Source organism: Podarcis tiliguerta (genome assembly GCF_965153285.1).
Source record: "Podarcis tiliguerta genome assembly, chromosome: 6".
Classification (NCBI taxonomy): Eukaryota; Metazoa; Chordata; class Lepidosauria; order Squamata; family Lacertidae; genus Podarcis; species Podarcis tiliguerta.
Window position 1 is genome coordinate 68,304,254 of NC_139539.1, and position 22,563 is coordinate 68,326,816.

The 22,563-nt window shown below is 41.5% G+C and overlaps 1 protein-coding gene across 2 annotated transcripts in view; it reads right to left on the reverse strand.

Moving 5' to 3' along the window:
• Positions 1–22,563, reverse strand: part of COL24A1 (collagen type XXIV alpha 1 chain) — a 167,053-nt gene that overhangs the window by 47,598 nt on the left and 96,892 nt on the right. For both annotated transcript variants that reach the window (XM_083444747.1, XM_083444748.1), the window contains exons 25-31: positions 14,178–14,231; positions 10,813–10,866; positions 9,992–10,045; positions 7,465–7,518; positions 2,484–2,537; positions 1,797–1,841; positions 1,630–1,674 (exon numbers count right to left, since the gene is read on the reverse strand). In XM_083444747.1, coding sequence (XP_083300873.1) covers positions 1,630–1,674; positions 1,797–1,841; positions 2,484–2,537; positions 7,465–7,518; positions 9,992–10,045; positions 10,813–10,866; positions 14,178–14,231 — 360 coding nt within the window. The remainder of the gene's footprint in view (positions 1–1,629; positions 1,675–1,796; positions 1,842–2,483; positions 2,538–7,464; positions 7,519–9,991; positions 10,046–10,812; positions 10,867–14,177; positions 14,232–22,563) is intronic.

The following is a 22,563-nucleotide window of genomic DNA, read 5'->3' on the forward strand; positions in this document are numbered from 1 at the left end:
ACGTGTCAAGTAGATCAATGGCAATGTTAATCAGGATGACTGAAGTATAACAGTGCATTGCAAACACACCGGCTTTTCCCAAGAAATTTTGAGTTTCTCTAGATTTTTATTTCCCCCTATTAAAAAAACCTATATTCTTTGGAAGTTCTCTCATCTTTTTAAAATGATTCTGCAAGAAAACCCATGTTTCCATGTGTGACTTTCCCATACTCTCTTAAGAAAGACAACTGGTCAAAAAAATACAAGCTACTTTGCTCGATCAAGCCAAGGTCCAGCATTCTCCGTACAACGATAATCAGCCACAGATATTCACAAGCATAGAACGGTGGAGTTCCTATCCATAGGGTACTCAACAGCCAGTTTAGATCCTACACTGCAGAATTGGCTCTTCAGATAGGGTGGATTTGCTACACAAGCTTCTCTGCTGGTGGGCCCCTGTTGCTGACCAGGAGGTGGAGGAGGTCAGTAGAGTGCAAACGCACTGTAAGGAGTGCAAGATTGGCTGCATCTGTGTGTTTGCACCATGCCTACCTCCCTGCCGCTCACCTTCCAGTCAACCACAATGACCCTCCTGCCAGAAAAACAGCTGCTTCTGCTAACATTGCCTCTTGTTTGCCATTCTGTCACCCATTCAATCAGCAACAAATTATTTCCCCTGTCTGCTCCTTCTGCCACTTTTATAACATTTCAAACTCAAATCTCTTGGGAAAATAAATTTATATGCCTCTTTATTATTATTTTGAGTAAACCACTTGAAGCAACCTCACAACTGTTGCCTCCTGTTCCCAAGGTTTTCTTTTACAGTGCAAAGTAGCATTTCATGGCTTCAGTGTGAGCAGAGGATTGGCAGGAGAGGGGAAGCGGTTGTTCAACTCTTTCTTTGCCAAATGCTTATTTGCTCAAACCTGCTGCTTTTCTTCTGGGCGGGGGGGGGGGGAGAGAATATGCTGCTCCAATGCTCTTGCTGTACAGTGTGGTTGGTTGTCTTTGGTTGGGTGTAGTGAGATTTGTTTTTGTGTGAGTGGGGTATGTATGTGTGTGCTTTTGGTTAGCCGGATTAATTAGTATGGTGCCGGCCAATTCTTCTTGTTGTCTTGCTGGGCTGTGTACAGTGGTACCTCGGGTTACAGACGCTTCAGGTTACAGACTCCGCTAACCCAGAAATATTACCTCAGGTTAAGAACTTTTCTTCAGGATGAGAACAAAAATTGCGCGGTGGCAGTGGGAGGCCCCATTAGCTAAAGTGGTACCTCAGGTTAAGAACAGTTTCAGGTTAAGAACGGACCTCCAGAACGAATTAAATTCTTAACCTGAAGTACCACTGTACTGGGGAAAGTGTTGTTGGAAGTCTGAAGGGGATTAACTGATGTCAATGAAAGCATTAAATAGTCCCCTACCCTCCTGTCAAGTCTCTGCTCAATGTGAAGCCACCAGCCACACACACCAAAAAGGAACAATTATTCTGTCCTCAATAGCAGATAATAATATAGAAGGGAAACTCAGTTAGATCATAACTGATCAGCTGAAGTCCTTCAGATGAAAAATGCAAAATAATACAGGCACACATAATTAGGTTTTGGGCACAATGGCAATATAAAGAATTCTTCTGCCCAAGTATGAAGAACTTACTGCTGTTCCTGGGCTACCTCTTTCTCCAGGGTTTCCAGCTTTGCCCTGCTCAGACAAAATTAAGAGAACGGTAATGTAAAAAAATAATAATAATTGTAAGAAGCATCTTGCTACAATTGCAACTGCAAATATAAATGCTGAAAGAACACTACTTCTCTGGCACGTACAATGAGTCCAGGGATGCCTTTCTTCCCTGTGTCACCACTCTCTCCCTGGGGGGAAAAAGGCAATGTAAAGACAAATTACTGTAAATTTACAATGAGAAGTTGACAGTTTCTTCAGTTTGTCTTTTAAATCCCAAACCAGGCATAGGCAAACTCCAGCCATTCAATGTTTGGGACTACAATTCCCATCATCCCTGACCACTGGTCCTGTTAGCTAGGGATGATGGGAATTGTAGTCCCAAACATCTGGAGTGCCATTTGTCACCATGTACATAGACAGAGAAATGCAGAGATCAATATTCTTCTAATAAGTCCCATCAGCACAAGGAATTCTTCTTGAGCCATCGGACCTTCCCTCTCCTGCTTTTGTATGTGGGAACCCCAGAACAGATTTAGGGGAGTGGGGGGGGAGGTAATGGAAAAACGTTCTTGTGCACAAAGAAAAATCCTTGCACTGGTGAAATGTTCACCTTAGTGCTATGCTGAATTCCACCAAGAACCCCATTATTTATTTTAAAATGTATACATCACTTCCACGCAGCAGCTTCCATGAGCAGCTGACAAGAATGCTTAACACAGGAACTACACAGAGCTGAAAGCAACACATCTCAACAGTCTTTGCTTTCATTCACCTTCTAGCAGCATGATGACAAACTTTCTGAAGTGCAAAAAAGAACAAGTTAATATTACCTTAATACCTTGTGTCCCTTGCTCTCCCAGAGGACCATCCTGGCCTCTTGGTCCCTACAAATTAAGAAACAAATTTCTGGTATATAAAGGGGGCATTTCAGTACTGGTGCAATATTGTGTTTGTGTTTGTGTGTGTTAGGGAGAAAGGCTTCTCTCAAGCTGTCAGCATTTCCAGCAATAGCTCTCTTATTGTTTTCATGAAAACAAGTTGTATGGCCGCTAGCATTTTAAGAATAACACAAAGGCTGTAATCCTATGCAAGGCCCACTGAAATCAGAGGACGTGGTCCTGAATAGAGAGAGGTGAGAAACTGAAAACGAACCTGCCTAATGTGTACTTTCTGAAACAATATGTGAACTGAAATTCACACATCTTTGAATTTTGCAACGCAGTTCTGCAACCAAGTAATGCGTACAAAAATTATATAGTAGGGAAAGTATGCATAAAATGCATATACTCATGAAAATAACATTACAAATGCATTATATTGGGGGAAAGAGTTTTGTAAAAATGTGTATACAGTGGTACCTCGGGTTACATACGCTTCAGGTTACATACACTTCAGGTTGCATACTCTGCTAACCCAGAAATAGTGTTTCAGGTTAAGAACTTTGCTTCAGGATGAGAACAGAAATCAGGCTCCGGTGGTGCGGCAGCAGCAGGAGGCCCCATTAGCTAAAATGGTGCTTCAGGTTAAGAACAGTTTCAGGTTAAGAACGGACCTCCGGAACGAATTAAGTACGTAACCCGAGGTACCACTGTATCAGACAACAAATCAACACTAATATGCTGATGAATTTTCATAATGACTTTTTAAAAATTAAAAAAAATAGCAAATTAATGTGGAAATGTGGAAAGGAATATGCAGGAAAGGGTAAGGCGTTCCATTGCAATTACATTATTCCTCTTGTTATTTGCTATGGCCCAAATTTCAATTCATTTACATGGAAGGGAAATGTCAAAAGCAAGGCAGAAGATAATGTAATTATTTATACAATGTATATGGACTAAAGAAAACAAGAACAATCAATGCCACAATACCATTTTTTTGTACATGCAGATGGATAGCATCCTTCTGTCCCCCCCACCCCATTCAAAGCAACTGCACTGTGGCTAAAACTATACCCACACACTCACAAAGAATTTAATATAAATAAAAGGCTCACAAAATGGCATAGCACTGCTGCTTTTCACTTTTAAAAAAGCGAAGCGCTTCCGTACAGGAGCTGTATAGCAATGAAGTGTACATCCTCCAAAAACAAATAATTAACAAAAAACACAAATTCCATCATGGGTCAGAAATACTTCTGTAACCACATTATAAACAGTAGCCATAACTGCAATGATGCACTATGTAGTAAGCACAATATTTTCCCTGGTGCAAAACATTATTTCTTATAAAATTGGGGGGTGGGGTGGGGGAAGTGATCTCATATCCACAAAAATGCAGCCTTGAGGGAACGCGTGGACAATGCGTATACTAGATCAGAAACGTGTATTGTGCAAAAAACAAAAAACCTGCTTATTTGGAAAGGCCCAAGGAAAGGAGACTCTTGGGTGGATGAAAAGGGCAGCGAGAAAATGCAAGATGGCAGCAACACACTGGCTGCACCTCCCAGGTTTCTGAATACTTTCTCCCAGAGGTTCTATGAAATATCCATATTAAAAAAGAAAGGTGGCAAAGAGATATTTACTCATAAAAATATTTATATATCGCTATTTCCTTTCAAAATATCAAAGTGGTTTACAACAGTATAGAGAAACCATACAATAAACACCCTACAAATAGTTAAAATCAGATATCAATTAACTATTGTATTGGAAAAAATGTATTCTTAATTGCCTGCATAAGCTTGGCAGAATGGAAAGGTTTTCAGCAAGTGTTTAAAAGTTGAAATAGAAGGAGCCTGCTGAATCTCTGTAGACAAAGTGTTCCACAATACAGTCGTACCTTGGTTCTCGAACGCCTTGGCTCCCGAACAAATCGGCTCCCAAGCTATCAAAACCTGGTTGTGAGTGTTAAGGTTTTTGAACGGTTTTTGGAAGCCAAATGTCTGGCACAGCTTCCAATTGGCTGCAGGAGCTTGCTGCAGCCAACCGGAGGCCGCACTTTGGTTTCCAAATGTTTTGGAAGTCGAACGGACTTCCAGAACGGATTCCGTTCGACTTCCAAGGTACGACTGTACTGGGATGATAATGCTAAAGGCTGTTTCTTGCTGTTATCAAGCGAGTCTTGCCAACTCAGGAACAACCAATGATGCTCTTCCATAACATTGTAGAGGAAACATCCTGAAGAGATAGTTAAACCATCAGCCATCACCGCTGCCTGGGAATTCTCTACGGAGAGTGAGGAGAGTCACTCCAAATCAGTTCTCAGGAGCCACAATCACAGATAGTATTTCTAAACCTTTCAGGTGCAATGGGAAGAGGCCCCACATATTCGTTCTAAAACAAACAAGCTGGTTATGTACACCAAGAGGTACCAGGAGTTTGAAACGGAGTATAAACCCCTTTGCTATAACAGACCAAAATAATAGTAAACCTATATTTGGAGTGGACTCTTGGACTTCCCTAAAAAAAAAGAAAAAAGCAGAGTTGTAGTATTTCTATAAATAGCACAGTGTGACTCACTGCTGGCATCCTGCATTTTCAGGGAGTACACAATGGATGCACTAAGCTACTTGGCTGTGGTCACTTCTGCTGGGCTGTCTGCTGTACGATTCCATATAAACAAAGAAGTCAAAAGCGTAACTTTGCCAAACGGCAGCTACTGCCTGCCCCACCCAGTGCCACTGAGTCAGCTTTGTTTCGAAGAAAAGCTAACAGGATATCACACACTTAAATGTAGTGTTCATATGGAGTTGTAAGAAGAATTCACATATCTAATATCCAAAAATGTTGCAACAATCTTCTAGGGTAGATTGACTTCACTGTTCCCATATTGCAAATTGAGGGGCTGAGAGATACCACGCTACCTAAGGTTGACTTAGTGAATCCAACACCACCTTCCCCCATCCCATTTTTCCATTCCCTCCCCACCTCCACCAAACAGATGCTCAGTGTATTTTGGGCACTAAGGGTAGCCCACTCTAATAAAGAGAACTCAGACGTCCAAATGCCTTTCAGTTTAGAAGGGAAACAGGGCCACTAAAAACAAGACTGTGTTTTCTACGTGCTCAGAGGACCCTCAAGGTATGTGGAAACATACACAGTGGTACCTCGAGTTACAAACGCCTGAGGTTACAAATGTTTCAGGTTACAAACTCCGCTAACCTGGAAGAGTTACCTCGAGTTGAAAACTTTGCCCCAGGATGAGAACGGAAATAGTGTGCCGGCAGTGCAGTGGCAGCAAGAGGCCCCATTAACGAAAGCACACCTCTAGTTAAGAACAGTTTCAGGTTAAGAACGGACCTCCGGAATGAATTAAGTTCGTAACTAGAGGTACCACTGAAGCACAATGATGGTTATTTCATTTATTTATGCTTTTTGCAGAAAAACAAATCATTTGAATTAACAGCTGTATCTTTGTGTAAGCCCCATCTATGCATATTTACGCCAAACCTAATATTTTTGTCTACATTCAGTATACTAAATGAATATATAGAACTGTAAATTAAAACATAAAACCCCACTTCAGGATGGCCTGACAAACACTTGTGAGCTTATACTCTTGGTGGCAATTGAGCATACTGAAAGGCAAGTGGGGCAACGGGGGTCTAAAGAAGGAATAGGTATATTTCTAGTGCTGCAGATGTTTCTGGACTGCAACTTCCACCATCCTTGACTCCTGGCCATGATGGCTCAGGCTGATGGCAAAGGAGTCCTGGTCTAAGGGAACCAGAAATCAGGCAGACCATGTTTCCATGGACGACAACAATTGAGACATAGAATTTTAGGCTAACAGTATCCTCTCCGTATCATCTCTCTATCTTTTCTGTATACTAAATGAGGTCAAGTGGGTCTTAAAGTTCAGCAAAAGAGTTCTGAATGTTAACACCAGCTCCTATGTGTGCAAAGGCTTATTAGAATGCACTATGCTAGTATCGGTGACTTGGAAGCAATAGCACTGTAAAATAAATAAAACTTACATAATAAATTATTTCCTTCTGATCCTGTTTAGATTACTTAACTTCCGAATAACCAACATCCAGATGTAAGCTTTTCCGCTACATTTCAGACATGAATTGCAAAACTGGATTTGATAGTACAATCTTTCAGCTCACTCAAATTCCTACTGTTTTCAAAAGTTCTCAACAACTGCATGAGTTCTGTTCTCCGCGGCTTTCTCATATGGAGGATAGTATTAACTAGTTTGCATGTAATGCAAAGCCAAGTCATGGCTTAGCATGAACATGCAAAGATAAATATAATGTGCTAGTGTATCATTCTTTATAAGTGAAAGAACAATTCCTCTTTCTTGCAGTTTTTTCTAGTTTAGGAAAACTGTGTTCAGGCAGCTTCTTGCATTTTCATTTTCTCAAAGCCAGATTGAGCAGCCCACCAAAATCTCAGAACATATGACAACTGGATGCGCAGAGTGCAGCTTAATGGAACACAGCTATGGGCAGGGCAGCTTGAGGAAGTGTCACCTATCTTGGGCTTGCTCATAAAAGCTTTAAAATCACTTAAATACTCTTTAAAAAGCTCACACAGCTGTATTACTGGTCCTTTATCCATACCCAGGAAGGAAATCTGCATGTGGAAACAGACCTTCACCTGTGATTTGCCCTGCATAGTGTATTCTATGTGTAATAGAAAAAAGTGTGGCTTCAGAACCCAGGAGTATCCAGTGTGTTTATCCTACCTAGATTATTGGCCTGAGCTCCTTTCAAAACACCAATTACAGCTGTAGGGACTGGAATCATATTCCAGAGCTCTTCTCCTTTATCTTGACAGATGATCAGCTGACTATATCTTCAGATGATCTGAGATATTGTAGGGTACGAATCTATCTTACGACAAATAAAATCCTACTACTCACTCTTTGACCTTTGGGGCCCTGTAGTCCAGGAGGTCCTCTTGCCCCTGGAGGACCCTAGAAATGAAAAAAAAAAAGATTTTCAACGTTAATAATTTCAGAAGGCCAGTTGAGGCAGCTAGTGAATACAATTTAATTTTTAGCATAGATAAGTGCATTCCAAAGTGCTTCAACACCAGCCAATGGCAATCAATCAACCAATCAATTAAACAATAATCCTCCCATGCCTATTCCAAGTTCCTTAACCAATTCATTATATATATATTTTTTCCTACATGGGAAGTGATGATGATGTAAACACATTAATATGTTGTTTATAACTTTATCCAAATAGCATTGCAAGCAGCATGTTGCTAAACAAAAGAAAATTGATTAGGTTGCCTTTAGGTCACTTAAGGACAAAATCATTTATTGTTAACCAAGTAGGAGACTGCATTTATTATTATATTTTCTTCCAACCTTTCCTATATAAAAATCACTTTATAGCAGCCCTGATATGAGGGCTCTCTCTAGGTTAGGTTAAGACTTATGTAAAGCTACCTTTTTTTAAATGGCTGAACAAATATACATCCCCCCCCCGGGATTTCCCAAGGAAAATCATCTATCCACCACACAGCTTTTTAGTAATCACCTTCTAAAGATTTGTTGATGTTGGTTGAGCAAGCAGATTATGGAAAACTTCTTGTATGAGAGTCAAGTTGTTATTATTTTAATATGTTCTGTGAAGTTTCTTTAACATTTTTTTCAAGAAGCACAATACATATCAGTCGTGCTGTTCCCACTTGGACTGAAAGGTCAAGAATTTTAAATGAGTTACTAACAGGTACATGCATTTCTAAGTCACTATCAGGTCATCATGGCAAAGGATAAAATCTGTCGGGCTGGATGTAATGGTGCCCTTCATTTCATGGAAGAAGCTCCAATTCAAATGAAACTTTCATATAACAGAAATGGGGAAAGTGATTTTGGCGAATTTCCCCTTCAGCCCATCCCACAAACCTCTCACACTGTTCCAGGGCATCCCCCAGTGCTTGAGAAGAAAAGCGCAGGGAGAATAATAAAATATCATTGTTCCCGCTGATAAATATGCTGATGATACCCAGTTTTATCTGTTGATGGACGGCCACCCTGACTTGGCCCTGAACACACTGACCAGATGCTTGGAAGCTGTGGCTGGATGGCTGAGTGGGAGCCAGTTGAAGTTAAATCCTTCGATGACAGAGGTCCTCTGGCTGGGTGGGTCAGGACGACATGGGGTTGGGGGGGCCAACTCCCATCTCTTGCGGGGGCTCAATTAGTGCCAGCGCCTTCTGTTAAGAGCTTGGGTATAACCTTCGACCCCTCCCTTTCCATGGAGGCGCAGGTTGTATTATATATTATTAATTATATATTAATACGCCACCGTATTAAGCAGTTGGTCCCTTACCTTTCTCGCCCTGATCTGGCCACAGTGATCCATGCAACAGTCACCTCCAAGCTTGATTATTGTAACTTGCTCTACACGGGGCTGCCCTTGAAACTGCCACAGAAACTCCAGCGGGTGTAGAATGCCGCGGCGAGGCTCCTTACAGGGTCCTTGCCACGGGATCACATTCATCCAGTGCTTTACCAGCTGCACTGGCTCCCGGTGGAATACAGGGTCAGGTTTAAGGTGCTGGGGTTGACCTTTAAAGTCCTATGCGGCCTAGGACCCTCGTACCTACGGGACTGCCTCTCCTGGTATGCCCCAAGGAGGACCTTAAGGTCCATAAATAACGTTTTGGAGGTCCCAAGCCTCAAGAAGGTTAGATTGGTTTCAACTAGGGCCAGGGCCTTTTCAGCACTGGCCCCGACGTGGTGGAACACTCTGTCACAAAAGACTAGGGCCCTGCAGGATTTGACATCTTTCCACAGGGCCTGCAAGACGGAGCTGTCCACCTGGCCTTCGGCTTAGACTCACTCTGATCCCTTATATGGGATTTGGTATATAAATTTTCCCTTGGCTTTTTTGCTGGCCCATGTAGGATCAGCATGGATAGCTGGCTCGGATGAATATCTGATGTTTCTGCCCTTTATGGTCTTGATTTGTGGGCTACTACTAAAATGAGGCTGCATTTTAAGCTGTTTTTTAAGCCGTATTTTAATTAACTGTTTGTTTGTTGTTGTTGTGTGTGTTATTTTTCCTTCTCCTATTACTTGTAATTCATTCATATTTGGTGTCAGCCGTCCTGAGCCCAACCCTGGTCAAGGAGGGTGGGGTATAAATAAAAATTTATTATTCTTATTATTAAATAAAAGCCCCTTCTGTTAAACATGCGCTTAAATGTCTTCCTCTGAACTGACACTTGCTGATTATTAATTTTGGTTGTACAGCATGGCTGGTTTTATCTGGCTGTGTCTGCATCCCACCCCACATCGCAGTTGGTGAATTTTCATCAGCCTTCTGCAAGGATACACAGTATACTAACAAAGCTAGGGTTAATATGTAATTGTGGGGTGATTTGTATGTGTAATACACTGCACCCAACAAACAAAAATAAGTTTCACTTACAGGCAATCCTTGTGGCCCTATACCCCCAGAGCCACCTGGAGGACCTGGGTATCCCTGAAATGGAAGGAAATGGTTAGTCTGGTTGAATGGCAGCCACCGAAATGCTCTCATGTGTTTTCTCCCACTGCTCACAATTCAACACCTGCGACTGCTCACAACTTACCAGCGCCATGTTCATTTTGCAGGTCAGGAAAACCCAACAGACTCAAGGCTTTAACCTTCGGGTCTTCACAAACACATGAGAATATTCACATGAGGGAGGAGAATGGCTATTATCAGAAACAATTATTGCCAATTGCTCTGGCCAGTTGCTTATTTTTGAAGTAGGAGTTGGCTTTCCCAGAGCTTCAGATACTTTAGATTTTTATTCATACGTCTGGCTAATTTATCATTTCTGAGACTTCATGTGTTGCCCTGTCGATTATCTCCAGAAACACACTCTATCCCAGTGAAAGTGGCAAGTTGTAAATTGCTTCTTGAAAAATCAGGCCACAACAGGTTTTGTTTCTTCAAAAATACATGTGTCTACTATTTTCTTTGATATGACAGCTTCTCATTTTGTATTAGGTAGAGGCTATTTCACACAAATGCCTCTCCAAGCAATCATGACTTTAACACCTTGAAGTTAACATGTGACTTGGTCCTAAAACGCTTCTTAAAAAAGGATTAACTAACACAGCTTTTCCTTCTTTTTCTTGCAAGAGTTCTTTCCAAAGCAGAAAATTTCCAGTAAGTTTCTAAGTACTAGGTTTCTCACTGTTCATGCCATAAATAACATAAAATAAATATGCACATAAAGTTGCTTCCCATTAATTACTTACCATGATACCTTTTTCCCCAGGAGGGCCCATTGGGCCCGGACTACCCCTCTCTCCCTAAAAGGTAAACAACAACAAAAATGAAACTTTGTGATATGTTGTCATTGCATTTTTCTTTTTCTGTGAGAAAATACAAGGTTAGTTGTGGGAGAATGGGGCCTGGTCATATAATTCTTCTGCCAGGGTGGAGAACATATGGTCCTCCAGATGTTGTTGGACTCCTGCTAGTTTTCTGGAAAATTTTGCTTATGAAAAGTTATAGGTCCTGAAGCTGAAGCGCTCCGTTTGTCAACGTATTCCTGAGTTGGTTCCTGTGTGGCTCAGAATACTGGTTGGAAGAAAGAACCACTTGCCCATTGGCCGGAAGAAAAATGCTGCTGTGAGGGGACATCTTTATTGCTGCATGGTCTTCTGGCTAGTGGAAGTTCTCTTCCTGCTACTGCTACTGCTTTTCTTTTCTTTTGGCTTAAACGGAGCTCTGCCTGCCTCCAATGAAAAGAAGAAGGAATCTGGGGTTCCCTCCTCCAAAATAGGCAAACTGGAAACTGTCTTCTTGGCCTTGGACGAGGGACCCTTTTCCTACTAACTGTCTTCCTCTACTTGAAGAGAGAAGTAATGATTTTATAGAACAAGGTGCCAATTAGATTTATCTACATGGCAATATTATGAAGGATAACATAGCATGGGGCAGCCATATTTTCCATAAAGCGCTCCTGCTAATGAAGAAGAAGAGTTTGGACTTGATATCCTGCCTTTCACTCCCCTTAAGGAGTCTCAAAGCGGCTAACATTCTCCTTTCCCTTCCTCCCCCACAACAAACACTCTGTGAGGTGAGTGAGGCTGAGAGACTTCAGAGAAGTGTGACTAGCCTAAGGTCACCCAGCAGCTGCATGTGGAGGAGCGGGGAAGCTCCACACTGCACCACACTGGCTCTCTAATGATGCCATATTATCATGTATCATCGTTTCCGGATCATTAGTAGGTCTATTTCCCATGGGCACTGCAGCTCTGTTGCCGTGTACTCTGCTGCCAAACCAATAATTTTAATTTAGAACTTAAGGGGGAAAACAAAATTAAAAACACAGCCCTTGGATGTTTAGTAAAGTACTATAACCTTGCATCATCTGATTTCCCTGCCTTGGCAAGAAACCTCTGACCCTGCTCTCAGTCTTTGGGAATGGTTTCATACTTCTGGCTGACCACTGCCCCCCAAGGATTGAAAAACACTTATGTTGTGAAACATCGTGAGATCTACAGGTATAGGGTGGTGGACCAATCTAAATAATAACAACAACAACAACATTGGCATACAAACACTTTGTGCAGCCCTAATGGAATGTGCATTGAAATAGCACAATTATCAACAACAGACCCCAAAAAAGTGTTACACTATTAAAATACACCTTACAACAATACTTTCATGTGTGTAAAATAGTTTTATGAGAAAAATATTTCAGCATGTAAAATTACCGTATTTTTCGCTCTATAAGACGCACCAGACCACAAGACGCACCTAGTTTTTGGAGGAGGAAAACAAGAAAAAAAATATTCTGAATCTCAGAAGCCAGAACAGCAAGAGGGATCACTGTGCAGTAAAAGCAGCGATCCCTCTTGCTGTTCTGGCTTCTGGGATAGCTACGCAGCCTGCATTCGCTCCGTAAGACGCACACACATTTCCCCTTACTTTTTAGGAGGGAAAAAGTGAGTCTTATAGAGCAAAAAATACGGTATATATTACAGAGAAATAAGCAAATGGCGTGATAAAGATAAGTGCCTCTTAAGGGTTTCATTCCATTTGAAAACCAATTAATTACCCCAATACTTTATTCTCTTGATTCAAAACTTTCTTTTTATCTGAAAATAATCTTGTCAGTTTATCCTTAAGTAGCAACCAATTGCAATTACTGTGTCATACTGTTTGGCGTTATTAAAATCCATCTCTTAGTTATATCCTGAAGAGAGGAAATAAGTTTATTTTTCAGTTATTTTACTTTGATGTTAACATATAACGAAAGTGACTTTTCACATTTTTCATGTCAGATACAATACCATCATAGAATAAAATTTTGGGGTGGGATGCCACTAAGTTGTTGTGTGCACAGAACAAGGTCCACTTGCGCAACAGGACTTCCCCCCTCTTCTTCCCAAATCTGCTCTGATTTAGGGGGTGAGCGGTGGGAGGAGAGATAGGGGTCAGCCCCATTGCGTGAGCAAACCTCGTTCCCTGCATACATTGCCCACTTAGCGCTATGCTGAATCCCTCTCTTTCTCTAGAATTTCCTTTTGAATTCCTGCCATTAAACTGGCTGTAATAATTTTTCCCTTCAGGGTAGAAATAACAAATATGCTAGATCACACTGAAAAATATTTAGGTTTCTAGCATAATGAAACCTGACATCCATTTAAATAATAGTTTCCTGTTTTCAATTTTAAGAAAAGGAATAATGGAGAATTCTTCAGAACACTAAAGGGCTGTAGTAATAAGGACATTTGGAAATGTAACTTAACCCTACTGTGTATTCTAAAATTAGATAAGGCTATTAATCTCCCAGACGTTCTGAATGCTCTTGAATAAAACTTCTTGCTTTGCCAGTCTTTGATTTCCACGCAGCTCTCTTCTCCCCCAACCTTATACTGTATACAACGTTAAAGTCTCACATTGAGTATGACTGTTCTACAGAAAGGAATTTATGATCTGAAAATTGAGACGATGTACGTACTCTTGTAACCAAAGAAAAATCTTTAATATAATAATAATAATAATAATAATAATAATAATAATAATAATAATGACATTACAATTCAACAGACACCATAGACAAACACCACTAATATGTGTGCATGTTCGAAAGGTGTCTAGTTTGTAACTTAGGACCAAACTTGACAAGACACCAAAGATCAAGGGTATAGATTTCCATTTTTTAATTGTTAGCAGAAAGCAGCTGCTGTAGCCTTATAATCTCAATTGGGGTCACACGGGCATTGGACAATGCTCTCCAAAATCCACCTTTCCCTCCTACACACTTTTGATGAAAGTCAACTCTCAAAGGTGCTATTTGCCCCATTAAGGAAAACTTTCAAATAAATGCAAGAAAATTAACTGCTCCAGGGGACGGGTTGTTTATAATTGGGGAAATGGCACAAGAGGAACTCCTATTCTCCATACTGGAAGGAGGCAGCAGCTGATTTTAGAGAAAAAGATAAAGAGGTGGGAGGCCCAAGCACAGGTCTTCATCATCTTGTCAAGTTTGGCAAGATTAACCAAGATCAAAACCCTCACATGCAGCTGTTGCAATTTTACTGTATTTGGAAGATTGTGTGTGCCAGAGTGATTATTACATTATCAGTACTAGCATCTCATTATACACCTTCTCGCCGGGTCCTCCGGATGATCCAGTTTCACCAGGTAAGCCGATGGGACCCTACAGGGAAAACAAAAGTAGATGGGTTTCTAATTTCGTATCTTCATATTTGAGCATCAACGCATGATAATGGTGTTACCGGAATCATCAATGTAAGTCCTTTTCCCTACACCCAAAGATACAGAGTTTGGTCCACTGGGGTTTAGTGGGAGCTAATTATTATTTCCTCATGTCTTCTAGTGATTTCATCTGTATACATTTCAACTTTGAGATTAATATTGGAAGAGCATGAATCCTAATGGCACAGCTTTTTAAATATCACTTTAATCCTAGCCCCAGTCAAGCTACCATAAATTCATCACAAGTGTGTCACTGGAATGACGCTACAATGAATGGGTCCAATCTTTATTTTAAACGAGCTCATGGAACTCATTAGTGTTCCCTGTGGGGGGTGGGGGGAGCTTAGCCCAAATTCATTTTGCCAAACTGTCACACATTATCCGATTTTCTGGCCTAGGAGTGGGGAACTTAGGGCTGCCAACACTATATTCATATAACTAATAACTCCAATCAGTCTGGACAATTATTCAGCTCGGTGAGTGAAGACTGTTTACTACTTTAAACTGTGCTTTCTTATTATTGTATTAATGTTTATTTTGTTGGAAGGTGTCTCAAGACTTTGGAAGGGGAGAATACAAATGTCTCAAACTCTCAAGATTACAAAAAGCTTATTTGCATGGTGCCTTTAAGGCAATCCTTATGAACCACAAGCAACTATTTATAAGCCTCACCCAAGACTAATTTGGCTAACGAAAGCACAGAGCTTTCTGCCTGCCCCATAAACTGTTTGCATGCTATATTTCTACAGAGGAAGTTTAGCAACTGCCAAATAAGTATTCTGGAGGTCATAATTCTGGCTATCTTCAGAGCAAAAGGAAAGGACAAGAGCAAAAAAGAGTGCAAGTTCTGAAGCTTCTTGCTTAGGTACTGGGAGTCTCATCCAAGAATAAAGGGTAGTTGCGATACAGATGTGTTTCTGTGTATAAATGGCTCTCAGCTGCAAGATTTTCCTCCCTGGGAAAATACCTTCGAGACTTCAAACAATAGCAGTACACAAACTTTAGGAGACTCAAGATGCTGTAATTGTAAAGCAAGTATTATTGGAAACATTCAGTCTTTCTAAGAGCTTCTAAAATTGCTGTTTGATGAAACAGCATTAAGAGCCCGGGATCACAAATACCGCTAACAGAAGCTGACAATCTTCAAAAGATTAAAACAAGGTATTAGAAGTGCAATGTAGCAGACTGATATGCAGGGCTTTTTTTCAGCCAGAACTCACTGGAACTCAGTTCTGGCACCTCTCAGATGGGCACCATTGCCATGATAAGAGAAAAGGGGAGGCATTCATGGTGAGTTCTGGCACCTCTTTTTCTGGAAAAATAGCACTGCTGATATTTAATGTTTAAAAACTCATAACTTGGCTATTGGCTTTGTATATTGGAAAATAGGAACAAACCGATTTCACCTCGTTTCATTTTAGCTTTAGTGATTCATTAGTATCCGTATAGTTAAAGCTATTGTTTTCACAGTAGTGATGTATGGAAGTGAGAGCTGGACCATAAAGAAGGCCGATCGCCGAAGAATTGATGCTTTTGAATTATGGTGCTGGAGGAGACTGTTGAGAGTCCCATGGACTGCAAGAAGATCAAACCTCTCCATTCTTCAGGTAATCAGCCCTAAGTGCTCACTGGAAGGACAGATCCTGAAGCTGAGGCTCCAATACTTTGGCCACCTCATGAGAAAAGAAGACTCCCTGGAAAAGACCCTGATGTTGGGAAAGATGGAGGGCACAAGGAGAAGAGGACGACAGAGGATGAGGTGGTTGGATAGTGTTCTCGAAGCTACCAGCATGAGTTTGACCAAACTGCGGGAGGCAGTGGAAGACAGGAGTGCCTGGCGTGCTCTGGTCCATGGGGTCACGAAGAGTCGGACACGACCAAATGACTAAACAATAACAAGTATCAAATTATTGAAGTATTGGCCATCAAACTATGAATCCCCAGGCAATAAGAAGAATAAGAAGACCGTTAAAACAGATATATGGGGTGGGGCTTCAATGATACAGATCTAAAAATGTGGGCCTTCATTTTAGGACTGACTTGTAGAATAGACCATCCTTCGACGAGTATCTATCATGGCAGCGCAGAATCTGGCAACAGAATATGTGACTTCTGGGCTTTCGTCTTGTAGTAATAGGGAGATGTTGTGTTGTTCTGAACGCCCTGGGAATTTTTATAGGATGGGCTGGATAAACCTGGCTCGAATGTCTATATGACTGGCAATGAAGAAGGGCATGCTCCATTGTTTCCTGCTGCCCAGAGCCATATGGGCAATTCCTCTCCTCGTGTGGTATCTTCCTATAACGACCTTCCTGAATTGCTGAAGGGAGGGCCTGACAATGGGCCAAGGTGAAAGCCCTTCGCTGTTTTGGTATTTGAGATTAGCTATGTATGGCATTTGGGAAGTCAAGTATCTTCTAGTTTCACTAATTAGAAATTTTGGGGACTCAAAGACCATGCTTGGTGATCTCAGAATCATGGAAAACACACAGGTTTGTTGGTAGTAGCACTGATTTTTATTATCAGGATGCCAATATATTGGGATATATATTTATCGGGAGCGGGTAGCACTGTGGTCTAAACCACTGAGTCTCTTGGGCTTGCTGATTGGAAGGTTGGTGGTTCAAGTCAGCGCGACGGGGTGAGCTCCCATTGCTCTGTCCTAGCTTCTGCCAACCTAGCAGTTCGAAAGCATGCCAGCGCAAGTAGATAAATAGGCACTGCTGTAGCAGGAAGGCAAATGGCATTTCCATGCGCTCTGGCTTCCACTGTGCCAGAAGGCCACACAACCTGGAAAGCTATCTGTGGACAAACACCGGCTCCCTCGGCCTGAAGCGAGATGAGCACCGCACCCCATAGTCACCTTTGACTGGACTTAACCGTCCAGGGGTCCTTTACCTTTTACCTTTACCTATATTGGGATAATCAGTCTATCTCATATTATTTCTATTCTTTTGTTCTTGTGGGTTACTGAAAATAGGACCATTATATACCTGCCCTCAAAGGCTCATGGATGGGTGGAGAAGGAGGTAAACACAGATTCTCCTTGCTCACAGTCAGGGTGTGCATGTGGTGAACCAGTCAACTGCCTGCTTATCATCAATGGCACATAATGGACACTTATCCCTTCCTTCGGGTGGGTGGTTGTTGCGGACCCTCGAGCTCAGTCGCCATCGCTGGGCAGTGAGAAAGGAACGCACATGGCTAGGCGGCCACAGGGGGAATTCTCATTGGCCGCCTGGGTAGCTAGCGTTGAGTTCCCACCAGCTGCTGCATTTCAAATTGGCCAATGAATGGTCTCTCCTGGGTGGTGTGTGTGTGCCTTGCAGGATGAAAAGGCATTGGTTGCACACATGTCCTGGCAACCAGGGAGGCATAAAAGCCTGCAGCACCATCCTGCCTCAGTACATTTAATGCTCATTTAATAGACATCACAAAACCAATTGGGGTATATTTTCACATCCATCTTAACACGCGCAGCAAGCCTAATCTTTTTATTCATCATCTGGACTTCTAAAAAGTGCTACTCTCAGATGTTTTCCTGAGAACATTTTAATTAGAGGGTGAGGGGGGTGGGTTTCTTCCATAGTGGAGAAGTTGGAGATTGGTACTGCATTATGCACTCTATATTTATAAAGGCTAAAAGCCAAGTTGTTTTCCTCTGCTTGAAAAAATATTCCCAAGGCCCATGAGTGCCAAAGACTGACTGGCATGGTCCAGCCCCCAGGGCAAGTGACAAGCTATAAATTAGGGGGAAAGGAATTTAAAAGTTCAGGATGAAATGTATCCAGAAAATGTCTAATTAAAAGGTAGTTGACAAAATACCCTAATGAAACCCCATCCAGGACAAGCAGAGATTCAGATCAGGTAGGTTTGAAGCTAGAAATTAGGCTTTTTAATAGAATCAAGACTGGAGCACAGACAGATCAGAGAGCCAGGAACAAAGCTGAGAAATAACAAGCACAAAAAGGCAAAACTGTAGGGTTTGAACACAAAAATATACAAGCCAGCATCTGAGTCAGAAACAATGGGCTACCTTAAAATAAAAGGGATCATTTCAGCACTCCCAAAGGCTATCACAATGTAAGCACAGGGTGGAAACCAGAAGCTACTGGATACTGGTAAAGTCACTGTCTCCTGAAACAACTGATTTTCTGTGCGATATCATACTAAAAAAAATGTCACACCATCAATACACTAAACAGCATACAGTGGTCCCTTGGGTTAAGAACTTAATTCGTTCTGGAGGTCCATTCTTAACCTAAAACTGTTCTTAACCTGAGGTACCACTTTAGCTAATGGGGACTCCTGCTGCCACCGCGCCGCTGGAGCACGGTTTCTGTTCTCATCCTGAAACAAAGTTCTTAACCTGAGGTACTATTTCTGGGTTAGCGGAGTCTGTAACCTGAAGCGTCTATAACCTGAAGCGTCTGTAACCCGAGGTACCACTGTACATGCAAACGAACACGAAGGACAATCTCAAACTGAAGTGGAATGCGCTTTTAAAACAACTACAGAAAATATTGTGCTGTGGTTTCTGTTTGTCTCTCTCTAACAGCAAAGATGACTTTTTAGAAGCCTCCTTGACACATGCGTTCTTCTGGAAAATTAATCAGAGGGTAGATCCCACATCTAACACATGCTTAAGGCAGGCAAAGCTTCTGCCAGGGCATCTGCTGTGTGTTAAAAAGTTGGACTACAGTAAAATAATTGGAAACATGATGTGCTTAGTTTTTTTTTTTGGGGGGGGGACACTTGAGCATGTAATAGGAACGACAATAATCCTTCAGTAGACCCTTTTAGAAAGATTATAACTAGGTAGCTCCATGAATCCCCTGCACAAGCAGTTACTTATCACATATATTTATATACACTTTACTTCTTCCTGTACCTCCAAGCAGTTTTCTGAAGGGATGCTCAAAACAATTACTTCATGTACATTTATCTTCCCATTTCCCCACTACTGATATGCACACTTCTCATTTGAGAAAGCTGAAATTTGTGCCTTCCTTTCTGGCATGATATGCTTAGAAAAGTACAATTTTCACATACGGTTGCTTCCAACAGATTAGCAATGGAAGAAAATGCCTACAGGCACAAAATACCTCACATTCAGGGAGTTTAAGGGGTGGAGCACTGAGAATAGGAAGAGTTAGGAACTAGCAGATGGATAGCGTTGCCTCTTTGGTGGAAAGCCATACTGGTAGTTAGCTATTTCATCCCCAAATTAATAAAGCCTGTGTTTCAGTTGCATTATCTTGCTATGCTAATGTTGCATCCAAACAAGTCTTAGCGTTGCTGAGGCATTACTTTTCTGTAACTAGCTGGAAGTGGAATTAAACAAGTGAGTCCCTACAGCCAGAAAGAGGACCGCCATAGTCCCCCGAAACGCCCTTCCCTGCGGCCAACATTTTTCTATAATGCTTATTTACAATCACAGCTTGTTGGGCAAAGGTCCTTCACAAAGTCAATTAATATTTCCCCAATTCAGCTTTTTCCTTCCTTATTTATGTTTATTACAGCTGGGGATTACTAATCATCAGCCTGCTAATGGCACCATTGTTGGTTTCTGCCCCTGCAAGGGTGAGGTGCTTTAATTATTGGTTTTCTTTCCATTTTTATGTCAATGTTTCATTATATAAAAAAGAAAAAAATATATATGAGAAGGTAAACCCTTCCATTACCCTGGGGCTATCAGGGCTAAACAGCCCTGTTTTGGGAAGTTTTTAAGGATGGATGTTTTTATAATGTTTTTAGATATGTTGTAAGCCGCTCAGAGTGGCTGGGGAAACTCAGCCAGATGAATGGGATATAAATTACTATATATCAATTAAAGCTATTAATCACTAATCCCCCAACTAAGATGTATCACTATTCTCCTTGTTGTAAAGGCGGCATACAATTATGACGAAATATTATCAACAGGAAACAATTAAATGGATGGGATCTGCAAGTAAGAAACTTTAATTAAACACACAGGGGCCACGTAAAGCCTTGATAGTACTTTGCGTGTCCACACTGGACAGTGTTTTATTGCCAAAATGTGGGGATCACCACAGATCAGGCCAGGGGGGGGTGGGGGGGGGGAGAGGACAACACACAAAACACCAGACTGCAACAATTTGACATTACATGGATCCTCTGCAAAAAATTAAGTGAACACATGGTAATTCCAGAGAAAACGACTAGCATGGAATTAAGGACATATGTAATAGAACCCTGATAACTTTCTTTTCTTTTCTTTTCTTTGGTAAAAGAAAAAGAAACACAGATTTCCTTGAGGCAGCGAAGTTATAAAAGTATTTCAGACGGCTTGTTCTGTATACTGAAGCACAAGACGTAATTTTCCTATAAAAGGAGATCTATCAAATTTGAAGAATTGCAACACACAACTATCCTGGAGAGACTAGTGCATTTCATCATTCCAGATGGAATCAATGAATCAGGAACAACTGTTCGTTTATAGGAACTTTAATTTGTTGTTGTTGTTGAAACTGATGTTTCACAGGTGATTTGTAGTATGTACCGTGATTTTCCTATATGGATAAAAACTCACAGTAGTACAGTATAGTACAGTACTATTTGGATATAATTTGAGTCTCCTTATCTGTTGTCCAGCCTATTGTTTTCAAAAGAAGAGCTGAAGTCTTTTGGAATCGCTACCTATGAAACTACTAGTGAGGCCTGTAACAAAATACTGCAGTATATCTTTCCTCCCATTCAGAGTTCTGGTCACCCATTCTCTCCAAGAAGGGCATTCCAATCATCCCATACTGTTGCCCCATTCCATTTTTCCTTTTCCAACACACCATGGTACATTTCATGGCTCCTGGTCATGCTCAGTTCTCATTAGGCTGTTTTAAATTTAAATACACAAGAATGGACATGCATGTGAGTGCTCACCCCCCACCCCAACAAACCTCATTAAGGTAGCAGTCATATACAGAATTTCTAGAGAGTAAGCAAACTACAGGTCGTACTTCTGTGTAAAGTAGCTATTTGCCACAAGCATTTCATCTTAAGGTAGTAGTTTTCCAGACCTAACAAAACCAGGATGGAACATAGTTCATTTGGCACTGAGTTTTAACCAAACCCAATACTCAATTCACAGAGTAAGAGCTGCTTCACTCCATCAGACTAGCAAGCCGGAATTTTTGTGTGTGGTCTTTGGGTTGATGCCTCACCTTCATACTTCAGACTCAATTTCCTGCCACTTAGCTGAAGTACTAAGAATGTTATGGCAGGAGCACCAGGATCCACAGAAACTCACTCACGTTGGGAATATGATTATAAAGGTGTGTTTTCCTTCTAAAAGTTCCCAAAGAATTGAGTCTGGTTGATGTTTGTGTTAACATTTCTGACTTGTGAAATCTTAACCAGGTTCGTGAGTCAGGGTAAAAACCTGTGTCGTTAACCCACCGCTGGGTTAAGTACATTTTGCAAGATGAACCACGCGGCGTCCACATTTCAAATGTGCATTTGAAATAATATAGGATTAGCCAAGGATTCTCAAGCCGGGATTCTCATTTCGTTCCAGAGCCAACCTAAGCAAATGAAAAGATGGTTCACGTCTCCCCAAACACAAACAACTAAGGTTTTTTTTGGGGGGGGGAGGGAGTGGGGGTCCTTGGTTTATTTTGTTCTTGTTTGGTAGTAGCAATAGTTGAGAGCTGGGATGAGGAAGGAAAAAAGAACTTCTTTGTCTCCTTTTCTGCTGTTGCTGCCACAATCCCTGGAAACAGCTAAAGGAAGGGAAAAGAAGCAAAGGGTGCTTTGGGGGCTGGCAGGGAGAAGAAAGGTGTTTGTGGAAGCAATGCACCCATCTCTAATCCAGGTATTGCTCTGATCCAAATAAGGCTGTGAGTTGCTCAGGGGAGTTCATAAAAGCCTGCCTCTCCCAGAAGGAAGTACGTGTTTTAGGAGCTCTGAAAGGCACTCCAAGTCAGGAGTGGTTGAATTTCTGGAGTGACCATAGGAATTAACACATGGCACTTAATACATAGAAATTATATAGCTCTCTAGGCTTAATTCCCTCAGTGTCATTTCCTCCAGTTTCTCCCGCCACCTTCAGTATTGAAATAAATCATCACAGACTACCACTTACTTTTCAGGCACGGATCAAAGTGCTGATTTTTACCTATAAATCTTAAATGGTCTGGGCTCAGGGCACCTGAAGGATTGCCTATTCTCACCCAAACTTGCCCAGTTCTTTGTTGGTGTTCTGAGGTGAGGTGATGGTGAAGCCAAGGCCTACTTAGTTGTTCCAAGTCTGA